The 13440-nt window shown below is 40.6% G+C and overlaps 1 protein-coding gene across 1 annotated transcript in view; it reads right to left on the bottom strand.

The window, feature by feature from the left end:
- Positions 1-13440, bottom strand: part of LOC139186277 (ATP-binding cassette sub-family C member 4-like) — a 158891-nt gene that overhangs the window by 103240 nt on the left and 42211 nt on the right. The window contains 2 exon segments of the mRNA XM_070800558.1: positions 7465-7656; positions 9999-10088. Coding sequence (XP_070656659.1) covers positions 7465-7656; positions 9999-10088 — 282 coding nt within the window.

Here is a 13440-nt window from a genome sequence, read left to right as displayed (position 1 = left end):
GGGAGGGGCGAGTGCAGGGGCCATGGTGGAGATGCCCAAGGGGTTCAGAACAAAGAGGCAGGAGAAGGGAGTAAGAATGAGAGGGGTGAGGGCCAAGACAGAGAAGGAATAGCCTCTGTCACTCCAGTGAAAGGGGGAAGGGGAAGACTGATGTGGTCTGAGGTTTTTAAGGAATCACTCCTGTGCTTTGCAGACAACAGTCAGTGGGGAAGGGTTAGGGTGGGTACAAATGAGAAGGCTAATGGAAAAATCTAGGTGACAGATGACCATGGTCAGGACCACAGTGGAAGCAGCAGGAATGGAGAGATGGGGTCACACTCCAGACACATTTGGAAGGTGGAGTCTGTAAGACCTGCAGGCAGGATGGGTGTGGCTATAAGAGAAGGGGAGACTGTGGTGTTTGGGGTGAGGAAGGGGAAGGACAGGGTCTCCATTTACTGAGTTGGGGGAGATGCTGGATACAGGCTTAGGAGACTTTGCTAGCAGACAAGCTGAGATGACCTCTCGGTGATGTCATGGTGCAGCTGGACATGCAGGTGTGAACGTCTGTGCTAGAGACACAGGCGTGAGAGCTGATAGCCCAGGTTGGTGAAGGCATAGGACTTGTCTCATCAGGGAATGAGTGTGTCTTCAACTGGACATTTTGCTGATCTCGGCCTCAGCTTCCCACTTTCAGAGAAGGGATAACACCTGACCCGAGTCCTCATAGTGATACTTAAGGCAAGCGACAGAGTGACAGACAAGGTCTGTACAAGAAATGGGAGCAGAAAGAGCAGGCAGGTCAAGAAAACCAAAAGGAAAGAAACAGTGTGCTCGAGGGACACCCAGCAGATCAGTTGGACTAAGTAGATACTTGTTTGTGGATGAGGAAAAACTCAAAGCTAAGAAGGAAATGAAGTTGCAACTTGAGGATCTGGGAATCAATCAAAAGTAGTTATATATGAATATTATTCAAGAAGTAAATGGACAAATCAGCCTATTTTCCCCAGAGCATCATGGGGGAAAAAAGAATAGATCACAAGAACATTCCCAAAATAACAAGATAAAAATCAGGCTTAAGTTACACAGTATTATATTAGAAGTCTTACATTGCCTATAGTTATCCCTTGGCATATTTTGACATAGACGAACATTTTGTTTGGAGTTTTTATCACTAAACCCCTCAGGCATCAACCTAGGAAGCACAGCAGTACATTTCTGCAGATGAAGCCTTCATTTCTTTAGTTTCTTTCTGCAGATGAAGCCCTCACAATTTATCGTTATTTCACCTTCTTTCTTTCTTGAGCTCAGGAATTAATACTACCTCTTGCTTTTGGTTTTCATTTTTAAAAAAGAATGAGCTGTGTTCTCAGCCTCACACACACACAGAATTTCTTGGCTTCTCTTTCACTTTTGACGGTCCTTGCAAACTGTTCCACCTAGTTTTTAAGCTTTGATTTTCTCTTGTTCAAATGGTTTTCTTCTTAAAATGGCACCATAGCAATCTTAACCACATTCTAGAAAAGGCACTTATGGCCTCTCTTTCCAGGACATAAGAAACTATCGCTGAGTCTAGTAGTAATACTTTAAGTGTGTTGTTGACCCTGCAAATTATTTATGAACAAGCCACCAAGAGGAAAAACATTTTTGAGGATTTGAAGTAAAACAAATCAAGCTGATTTATCAGTCACCATTTTCTGATTAAAGAGGAAAAGCTTGAGTTGAGAATATATTACAGTTCCTTCCACTGACAGGAAGGTGTTCTTATTCACATTTGTTATTCTAGGTTCAGTTCAGTTCAGTCCCTCAGTCATGTTCGACTGTTTGCAACCCCATGGACTGCAGTACGCCAGGCCTCCCTGTCCATCACCAACTCCTGGAGTTTACTCAAACTCATGTCCATTGAGTCAGTGATGCCATCCAACCATATCATCCTCTGTCATTCCCTTCTAAGTTATTTTTATTATTATTTTATCCTAAGTTAAATAAAACCAATTCTTACTGAACAGCAGACACAAACACTAGAGGCAAACTAGGAAATGGCAATGCTGGCTTGATGCCATCTGTTCAGAAGTACATCAAGGGCCCTTCAGTGATGGTGGAGACTTACAGTAGAAGCACCACAGAGCAGACTGATGAAGTGGTTGATGCAGGCATAATGTGAGACCCTGGGACAAGAGGGCTGGACTCGTGTCAAGCAGTGGGAAGGACACACCTTCCTTCATGGCTTTTCTTCCACTTGGAATTTTCCCTCCTCTCACAGCCTGTCAATATCCTGCCCATCTTCCAGGCTCAGCCCACACATACTCTCCATGAAACCATCCTGGAGTCACTCTCTTCCTGCTGGGTTCCTAAGGCCCTGTTTACATCTCTCATTGCTCTTGAAGAACGGTCTTATTCTGCTCCATCATTTGTACACATCCACACAGCTTCTCTCAGCTCCTGGGAGTAAGATCTGTGCACCAAGCTCTGTGCTGGACCCTGACGATGATTATCTCTAATCCCCACAACAAGCTGCACAGGAAGTACTGGTCCCATTTCACAGACGAGGAAATTGAGATTAAGTGAGGTCACATCACTGGTCTGAGGACGGTAAGCTGTTAAACAGAAGAACAGGAATCTTAACCAGCTCATGTCAGTTCATAGCCTTCTGCTCTTTCACATCATGCTGCCCAGGTGGTGATTGAAGAGTATATTTGAAATTAAGGCAACACTAAACTAACTCAAGCCTCAAAGGCCTCTATACCTAGACACAGAAGGATCAACACACTTACCATCCTAAGATTGTCAAGGCAATCTGAAAAGAAAATGTCCAAGTAAGTGATCTATGTGGGAAAATATTAAACTAGAATTTATCAGTTTGATACCTTTAAATACATGTTTACTAAATATTTTCAAAAGCCTCCAAGTGGTTAAAGATAACATGCAGACAAATGTTACATACTACATTGCTTATATTATGGTAACAGAATATTGTTATTGTTGATTTATATAATGTACAGTGCGTAGAGCACCTATAAAAATATCAAATCAAACAATAGAAGTTAAATACTCAGATAGTTTCTTTCTTACATGTCACATTTTATGTTTGAAATTTTACCAAAAACTGGCTTGGCTTATAATTAAGAATTTATTTTCAAAATCATTCTAATACTTATAGAGTGCTTGTTATTTTCCTAGGAGTCAGGTGCTTTAAAATCACAACCACATTTCATCCTCAAAACAACCTCATGAGGTTGATATTTTTATTATCTCCATTTTACAGATGAAGAAACAGGCTTGTAAGGATCAATTAGCCAAACCACACACCTGATCCCCCCTTATGGCAGAAAGTGAAGAGGAACTAAAAAGCCTCTCGATGAAAGTGAAAGAGTAGAGTGAAAAAGTTGGCTTAAAGCTCAACGTTCAGAAAACTAAGATCATGGCATCCGGTCTCATCACTTCATGGCAAATAGATGGGGAAACAGTGGAAACAGTGTCAGAATTTATTTTTTGCGATCCAAAATCACTGCAGATGGTGATTGCAGCAATGAAATTAAAAGACACTTACTCCTTGAAAGGAAAGTTATGACCAACCTAGATAGCATATCAAAAAGCAGACACATTACTTTGCCAACAAAGGTCCGTCTAGTCAAGGCTATGGTTTTTCCTGTGGCCATGTATGGATGTGAGAGTTGGACTGTGAAGAAAGCTAAGCACCAAAGAATTGATGCTTTTCGACAATGGTGTTGGAGAAGACTCTTGAGAGTCCCTTGGACTGCAAGGAGATCCAACCAGTCCATCCTAAAGGAGATCAGTCCTGGGTGTTCATTAGAAGGACTGATGTTGAAGCTGAAACTCCAATACTTTGGCCACCTCATGTGAAGAGTTGACTCATTGGAAAAGACCCTGATGCTGGGAGGGATTGGGGGCAGGAGGAGAAGGGGATGACAGAGGATGAGATGGTTGGATGGTATCACTGACTCAATGGACATGACTTTGAGTAAACTCTGGGAGTTGGTGATGGACAGAGAGGCCTGGCATGCTGCTATTCATGGAGTCGCAAAGAGTCGGACACGACTGAGTGACTGAACTGAACTAAACACACCTGATCAACAGAGAGACTGGGACTCAATTCCTGAACCTTCTGACTCCTAGACCTTGGAGTTGATGTCATCAGCCTGAATCAATGTTGCCAATGTGATTACTTCATGTCTCCCTATTTTGTTACAGAAATATTTTCAGGTCAATGAACTTAAAGGATTACTTTAATTAGATCTGGTATAATACATCTAGTTGTTATTAACAGATGTAATATAAAAAATGTTTGTTTTTGTTTTATCCTCCAGGATTTGGAGGAGGTGGGAATAGGAAGAAGAGTAAGGAGAAATTTTTATTATATTTATATGGATGGATGGGTGGATGGATGGATCAAGTCAGGGCCAGGGCTCTGCTCTCTGTTACTTTTCTACCCTGACCCTCCCTTCCTGCCTAGGAGGAAATGTGTGCGTGGGGCCCTGACTCCATGTCCCAACTACACAGAGAATAGGAGAGCAGTCCATGTTTATAAATGTCACATTTAGAGAGTCATTTCCTAGGCAGGTTGATAAGAAGTCCAGGGGTCCCCAAGGAGAGAGGGGACTGGAATTCTCAAGGAGGAAGAAAGGACAAACTTTTTTTCCACTACATTCTTTAGGATTATATAACAATAATGTATCCTGCTTGAGGACAGCCTCTGGAAAAAAACCTTCTGGCTAATCCTGTTATCTTAAGGTGTAAATTATGGGAGTAGGTCTAGTGAGGTCTTTAAGACCTCCAGACATTCTTTTGATTCACTGTAATAACTAATTAGAGAGTATATAACTCCATGGCTAACACTAGCAAGGGGGTACTCTTTCTGCCCCTTCTGATGCCTGTGTCAGAAGCTTTCTCTATCTCCTTTATACTTTAATAAAACTTTATTACACAAAGCTCTGAGCGATCAAGCCTCATCTCTGGCCCCGGATTGAATTCTTCTCCTCCAGAGGCCAAGAATCCCAGCATCTTTTCGTGTGTCAGCAACAACCTTTCAACATCATGTACAGAAGAATTGCTGCATAGTCCAGTCCAGCAGGGCCCCTTCCCACCAAAGTCTGTGCTGCATGGACGCCCCAGGGTGGGTGAAGCCCCGGACACTGATGAGGTATCTCATCTCTCCAGAACTCAGTTTTACTAACTATAAAACGAGGAAGGGAATATCAAAGACACTCTTAAAGAATGAATAACTCAAAAACCTTTGTATGTGTGTGCATGCACATGTGTGAAAGAGAAAATTGATTTGCACATGAACTATAAATAAATGGGAGCTACACTTCTCACTGTTCTACACTTTCTTTCCCTTCTTTACTTATATGGTATCTATACCATTTAATAAATATTCAGCTCATTCCTGCTAATTTGACATCATTTCTGAAAATGTACGATCACCTATGAATGAGAACTCAGAATAAAGAAATAAGCCCATTAAACAAGCAATTCTGTTTGTCCATATCATTATAAAATGTTGCTCACCTGATTCAGGGTTTCCCAGGTGGTGCTAGTGGTAAAGAACCCACCTGCCAATGCAGGAGATATAAGAGACCCATGTTCATCCCTGGATTGGGACCATCCCCTGGAGGAGAGCAAGGCAACCCACTCCAGTATTCTTGCCTGCAAAATCCCATGGACAGAGGAGCTTGGTGGGTTATAGTCCATAGGGCTGCAGAGTTGGACATGATTGAAGTGACTTAGCACACACACAAGCACCTGATAAAACCTATGATGTCTAAGCCATTGTTTGAAGAGAATTAAAATTTTCTCAGAAAGCAGGTTTGGAGCCTTTAATACCACACCTTTGAAAATCTGTCCCTGTCTTTACTTCACAGTACAAAAGAACAGTCAGATGTCCAGACTGCACTGAACAGACCCCAGGGGGAGACCTTTAATGCTATTATTCACTGATTTTTACAACCTGAGAAACTGACATAGTATTTAACATTATTTAATCTTTTTAGGGTGAGAGCAACCATGAAATTAAAAGACACTTACTCTTTGGAAGAAAAGCTGTGACCAACCTAGATAAGCATATTCAAAAGCAGAGACATTACTTTGCCAACAAAGGTCCGTCTAGCCAAGGCTACGGTTTTTTCTGTGGTCGTGTATGGATTTGAGAGTTGGACTGTGAAGAAGGCTGAGCACCGAAGAATTGATGCTTTTGAACTGTGGTGTTGGAGAAGACTCTTGAGACTCCCTTGGATTGCAAGGAGATCCAACCAGTCCATTCTGAAGGAGATCAGCCCTGGGATTTCTTTGGAAGGAATGATGCTAAAGCTGAAACTCCAGGATTTTGGCCACCTCATGTGAATAGTTGACTCATTGGAAAAGATTCTGATGCTGGGAGGGATTGGGGGCAGGAGGAAAAGGGGACAACAGAGGATGAGATGGCTGGATGGCATCACCGACTCGATGGATGTGAGTTTGAGTGAACTCCGGGAGATGGTGATGGACAGGGAGGCCTGCCGTGCTTTGATGCATGCGGTCGCAAAGAGTTGGACACGACTGAGTGACTGAACTGAACTGAACCTTTTCCTTTCTTTTTGCCAAATTGCAATCTCCTATCAGTTTAGTTCTCATCATTTATGCATTAATCTTATTTAAATCCCAATTTACAGTTTAAACCTTTCAACTCACCATTTTCTGTGCAACTCAATGCCATTTCTGAAAATAATCTCTCCCTCAGTGAAATGACACAGTATTAAAAAGAAATTTTAAACCATTCCAGTTTCCTTAAATAATAAATTACAGGTAAAAGATGAAATGGAGAGAGAAACTCACAGACTGAAGGCATCGGTCAAGTGCAGGAGGCAGACCTTATGTGGATTCAAACAATGGTGAAGGAGATTTCTCAGTGAGATGATCAACAACATGCAAACACAGACCAGCAGATGGGTAATACTCAGGAACTTGAGGTATTTTTCAGGTGAAATAAAGTAGTGATTTTCCCCCCAAAGCTTTACTGTCTTTTAGAGAAAACTAATGAAATGTTTACAGATAAACTAATTTGAGGTCTAGGATCTGCTTCACAATACTCTGGGTTGAGGATGGGGCTGGCAGGGGTAGGGATGCAGCAAGACTGGCCACCTGCTGATTCTAGCTGAAGCTGGTGGTGGGTACATGAGGGTTCATTATACCGTGCTTCCTCTTTTTGTAAATTTTTGTAACTTTCCATTTAAAGAAGTTGAAAGTGAATGAAATGTCACAGAAACAACTCCCCTGCTCCCCCAGAAAAGGTATTCTGTGAGTGTCATTATCCCATAAGGATTAAACTGGCATCATATGTAAATATGCATATTTTCCCAGAAGACCAGCTTAAATATCAAGCAACATTAAAAAGTCCATTTTTTAAAAAGAACTTTTAACAAACCTGTAGTTTAAACTACTATCATCATTTGACATTCAAGTAGATGCAACTCAGAAGTCATTGCTCACCTCTTCCAAAGCACAAGCCTTTATTACTTCTTTATATCGTTCTTTTTCATCTTTCTTCCCAAATAAAATGTTACTCCTCACAGTTTCTGAGAATACCCAAGGCTGCTGAGAAACATACGTGATCCTCCCATGCACGCTGACCTCCCCCTGATTGAGGAGCAGCTCCCCCAGCAGAGCACTTAACAGTGACGACTGAAACAGAGGGCAGTACACACATGTGAACAGGCAGCACTCAGGATGGAACACGCCCCGCAGTACAGCTGACCCCACCCTGGTGCTGGATACAGAATAGAACCCTTTCTTTCAGAACAGGATAAAGTACAGCCTTCACAGTTAAGATTTAAAAAAAAAAATAACAATGAAAATAACACTAATGAAACTTTAGGTTTTGAAATGAAAGCAATGGCTGATAAAGAATATATTAATAGCATAAACTAACTACTCTGCCTAAGTATCCCTCAAATGAAATTCTACTCGTCAAAGAATAATTAAGAATGTTAACATCCTTCTCTAGCCGAGCAGCCCAGCAGGATATGTATTTCTTGCATCTGATGTTTAGTGCAGTTGCTCCTGCATCTGGGTATCCTTTACTTGACAAACAAGTGTTTTATTCTTAAAAAACTTTGTTTGAAGAATATATCCAAAGATGATTAATTGAAAGAACTCTGAAGTGAGTTGTATCTGCAGAACAAAAGTCCATCATTGAGAAAATCAGCACCCTTTCATGTACACATTCCACATTTTAAAAAATAATTTTATTTATTTATTTTTCCAACTACAATTTTATTTTATTTTTAAACTTTACAAAATTGTATTAGTTTTGCCAAATATCAAAATAAATCCACCACAGGTATACATGGGTTCCCCATCCTGAACCCTCCTCCCTCCTCCCTCCCCATACCATCCCTCTGGGTCGTCCCAGTGCACTAGCCCCAAGCATCCAGTATCGTACATTGAACCTGGACTGGCAACTTGTTTCATACATGGTATTTTACATGTTTCAAAGCCATTCTCCCAAATCTCCCCACCCTCTCCCTCTGCCACAGAGTCCATAAGACTGTTCTATACATCAGTGTCTCTTTTGCTGTCTCGTACACAGGGTTATTGTTACCATCTTTCTAAATCCCATATATATGTGTTAGTATACTGTATTGGTGTTTTTCTTTCTGGCTTACTTCACTCTGTATAATAGGCTCCAGTTTCATCCACCTCATTAGAACTGATTCAAATGTATTCTTTTTAATGGCTGAGTAATACTCCATTGTGTATATGTACCATAGCTTTCTTATCCATTCATCTGCTGATGGACATCTAGGTTGCTTCCATGTCCTAGCTATTATAAACAGTGCTGAGATGAACATTGGGGTACACGTATCTCTTTCCCTTCTGGTTTCCTCAGTGTGTATGCCCAGAAGTGGGATTGCGGGATCATAAGGCAGTTCTATTTCCAGTTTTTTAAGGAATCTCCACACTGTTATTTATTTTAGTTCTTTTATCTTTTTCATTTATTTTTTACAATGTCGTGTTGGTCTCTGCCATACTACAATTCTAGTTTTATTTACTTTTGCTTGCACTGGGTCATCATTGCAGTGCACTCATCATTGCACTGCACTTGTCATTGCAGTGCATGGGGGTTTTCTTGTTGAGGAGCACAGGCTCTAGTGGGCAGGCCTGTGCAGTTGCAGCCCATGGGCTCAGTAGTTGCAGCATCCACGCTCTAAAGCAGAGGCCCAACAGCTGTGGTGCATGGGCTTAGTTGTTCCACAGCTGGGAAGTGGGAACTTCCAAGACCAGGGATCAAACCTGTGTCTCCTGTGTTGGCAGGCGGAATCTATTACTGAGCCACCAGGGGAGCCCACATCCCATGTTAGATTTCTGTATTTTGTTGTTTCATACGAAGTATATGTGCACATTTCCTTCAAATCTTCAACATCACAAAGACGTGGTGTGTGTGTATCCACACCATCAGAGCTCTCACCACATTGGGCTGAAATAATATATCTGTGTGTCTGTCTTGCCCCAGAACCTGGTTGCCTCTGAAAGGCAGAGTCAGGGACTTGCTCACATCTGTACCTGTATCTCCAGCATGTGGCTGCACGTTCACTACATGTGTACTGAGAGGATCATGTCAAGTCACAGGAGGAAATGCTCAAAGCTTCCGGTAAGTGTCTTTATGACCTCCAGATTTCCTGGAAGGGCCACTAAGATAAAAAGGAGTCCCCATTGTCTCGATCCATCCTGAACAGCTGTCACATAAGTAATCTCCTTCACTGAGACGTCCAAATTCCCCACAAGCAGCTCTTAACTGTGCCATGTGAAGCACCAAGAAGGAAAACACAGTGCTCATTTATCCAGACTTTATTTGAACACAAAACTTCCTTATAAAATGAATGTTCCATGGAACACACCTAGATAAATACTTTTCTAGATATACTCAATTCAAACTGTGTCACACTTAGCTCTGGGCTCAACTCTGAGAATTTTACAGGAGCTTCAGCGTTGCACCAAGCTGACAAAAGACATCATTAACTTACCTTTCCTGCTCCCACAGGTCCGACCACAGCTAACAATTCACCAGGCCTGACAGTAAAGGAAAGGCCTCATACGATTGGGATCTCTGATGCCTACAAATTAAAGTTTATAAAAATGTACCTATTTTAATAAAGTAACAGAAATTATTTTACAAAGTGGAAAAGAAAATAATAGTCAACATAACTGATATGCAAAATATAACCCACATTTTTCTCTTTCCTATTTTAAGATACTGTGTCCTGGAGACCTCTGATCAAATCTTATTTCTTTAGGGATTTGAGGCAGCTTTAATTGACTTTATGAAGGTTTTTTTTTTTTTTTTTTTTTAACTAGATTCCCGTTTGGACAGAAGAATGTTCCAAACACTGCACAATTGCACTAATTTCACATGTTAGCAAAGAAATGCTCAAAATCCTTCAAGCTAGGCTTCAGCAGTATGTGAACTGAAAACTTCCAGATGTACAAGCTAGATTTAGAAAAGGCAGAGGAACCAGAGATCAAATTGCCAACATCTGTTGGATCATAGAAAAAAAGATAATTCCAGAAAAACATCTACTTCTGCTTCATTTACTACACTAAAGCCTTTGACTGTGTGGATCACAACAAACTGTGGAAAACTCTCAAGGAGATGGGAATACCAGAACACGTTACCTGTCCCCTGAGAAACCTGTATGCCGGACAAGCAGAAACAGTTAGAAACCAATGTTGAATAACGGACTGGTTCAAAATCGAGAAAGAAGTACGTCAAGGCTATATTGCCACCCTGCTAACTTAACTTATATTCAGATTACGTGATGCAAAATTCCAGGCTAGATGAATCACAACTGGAATCTAGAATTCTGACAGAACTATAAACAATCTCAGATATGCTGATGATACCACTCTAATGGCAGAAAGTGAAGAGGAACGAAAGAGTTTATTGATGCGGATGAAAGAGGAGAGTGAAATAGTTGGCTTAAAACTCAACATTCGAAAAACTAAGATCATGTTATCTGGTCCCATCACTTAATAGCAAATAGAAATGGCAAAAGTGGAAACATTGGCAGATTTTTTTTTTTCCTTGGGCTACAAAATTACTTCAGAAGTGACTGAAGCCATAAATTTCAAAGATGCTTGCTCCTTGGAAGAATACCTATGAAAAATCTATTAAAAAGCAGAGACACTGCTTTGCCAATAAAGGCCCGTATAATCAAAGCCATGGATTTTCCAGTAGTCATGTATGGATGTGAGAGTTGGACCACAAAGAAGGCTGAGTGCCAGAGTACTGATGTTTTCATATTGTGGTGCTGGAAAAGACTCTTGAGAGACCCTCAACTGCAAGGAAATCAAACCAGTCAATCCTAAAGGAAATCAACCCTGAATATACATTGGAAGGACTGATGCTGAAGCTGAAGCTCCAACAATTTGGCCACCTGATGCAAAGAGCGGACTCATTGGAAAAGACCCTGATGCTGGCAAAGATAGAGGGCAGGAGGAGAAGGGGACAACAGAGGATGAGATGGTTAGATGGTATCACTGACTCGATGGACATGAGTTTGAACAAGCTCTGGGAGATGGTGAAGGACATAGAAGCCTGGCGTGCTGCAGTCCATGGGGTTGCAAAGAGTTGTTCATGACTTAGGGACTGAACAACAACAACAAAACATGGGGAATGAGGACATTAATTATGGCATCATGGGTCAGAGTGATAAAGCCTCAATTTTACACGTGTTACATGCATTTCTTGTCCTGACTAAACAGGGACAACAACAACAAAACACGGAGCTGTGCAGTTTGTTGTGTGTACAATCCAACTCGAGGGAGAAGGACAAAATCTCGGCATGTCAGGTGCAAGTCGGATTACTGCACAATCTAAGGTAAACAGAGTTAAGTGTGTTTGTGTCTTTACATGTACTAAGTGTAAAGAAAATTCTTGGGCATCAAACCTGGACTGGCGACTTGTTTCATATATGATATTATACATGTTTCAATGCCATTCTCCCAAATCATCCCACCCTCTGCCTCTCCCAAAGAGTCCAAAAGACTGTTCTATACATCAGTGTCTCTTTTGCTGTCTTGTATACAGGGTTATTGTTACCATCTTTCTAAATTCCATATATATGCGTTAGTATACCGTATTGGTGTTTTTCTTTCTGTATACTTCACTCTGTATACTTCACTCTTATACTTCACTTTGTATAATAGGCTCCAGTTCAATGCATGATACTGGATGCTTGGGGCTGGTGCACTGGGATGACCCAGAGGGATGGTACAGGGAGGGAGGAGGGAGGAGGGTTCAGGATGGGGAACACATATATACCTATAACAGATTCATGTTGATATATGGCAAAACCAATACAATATTGTAAAGTTAAAAAATAAATACATTAAAAAAGTAAAATTAAAAAAAAAAAAAGAAAAATGACCAAACCAGTAAATGTGCATTGTAGAAAATCAGACATATAAATAACAAAAATATAATTTCCCTTTCTTTTTCCTTGGAGACTAAAAACTTTCCTTTTAGACTTTTTTCAATGCATATATGTCTTTCCTCTGATAAGCATAAAATTTTCTTTTAAAATGCATTTTACAACCTGCTTTTTAAACTGTAGCACTTTAAAATATATCGTCATTTGATTCCTATAAAATAGTAGCTCTGGCACTCACTTTATTTCTTTTTCTTTGTGTAAGAGCCTTTAAATCCTTAGGATGGGGTATGAAGACAAGAAAATCTGCATTGTGTTGTGATTTTTACATATTAAATTCTTGATCCTTGAATTATTAACTTCATAATAAATACTCTCAGAGGTAAAAATAAATAAATAAATAAAATTCTCAATAACTTTAAGTGTTGAGGAAAAAAAAACACTTAGATGTGATTAGTAAAATGTCTAAAAGATTAAAAGCACAAGTCCATGATAAAATGGTACAGAATCCACCTGCACTGTGTGAGACCCAGGTTTGATCTCTGGGTTAGGAAGACCCCCTGGAGAAGGGAATGGCAACCCACTGCAGTATTCTTGCCTGGGGAATCCCATGGACAAAGGAGCCTGCCAGGCAATCCATGGGATCACAAAGCATCAGACATGACTGAAATGACTGACACTTGATACTTCTGGATAAAAAGGTCTGGGAAATATTCTAAATGAAAAGTTTCTCTGGAAATAACTAAACTGATTATGAAACAGTTACTTAACAACAGTTACTTTGAATCATCAAAAACTTAACCCCATATTTTATAGGAATTATAATATTTCCCAAGAGGAAGCTAGATTTTAATACATGAGAAATATGTTTTAAGCTTCTCTTCTTATCTGACACCTAGGGTTCCTATTTTACTACTTTCCACTCAGTTATGAGAACAAAACAATGATACACACAGATAATAACCCACGCCAGCTCCTGTCACAGCCCTACAGTCTGTCAGGGCCAGAGTTCACGCCTGTTCAGGCTCCACCACGGTCA

This window comes from Bos indicus, chromosome 12 (assembly GCF_029378745.1).
Source record: "Bos indicus isolate NIAB-ARS_2022 breed Sahiwal x Tharparkar chromosome 12, NIAB-ARS_B.indTharparkar_mat_pri_1.0, whole genome shotgun sequence".
NCBI classification, from domain to species: Eukaryota; Metazoa; Chordata; class Mammalia; order Artiodactyla; family Bovidae; genus Bos; species Bos indicus.
This window is presented reverse-complemented; position numbering and strand designations above follow the sequence as displayed.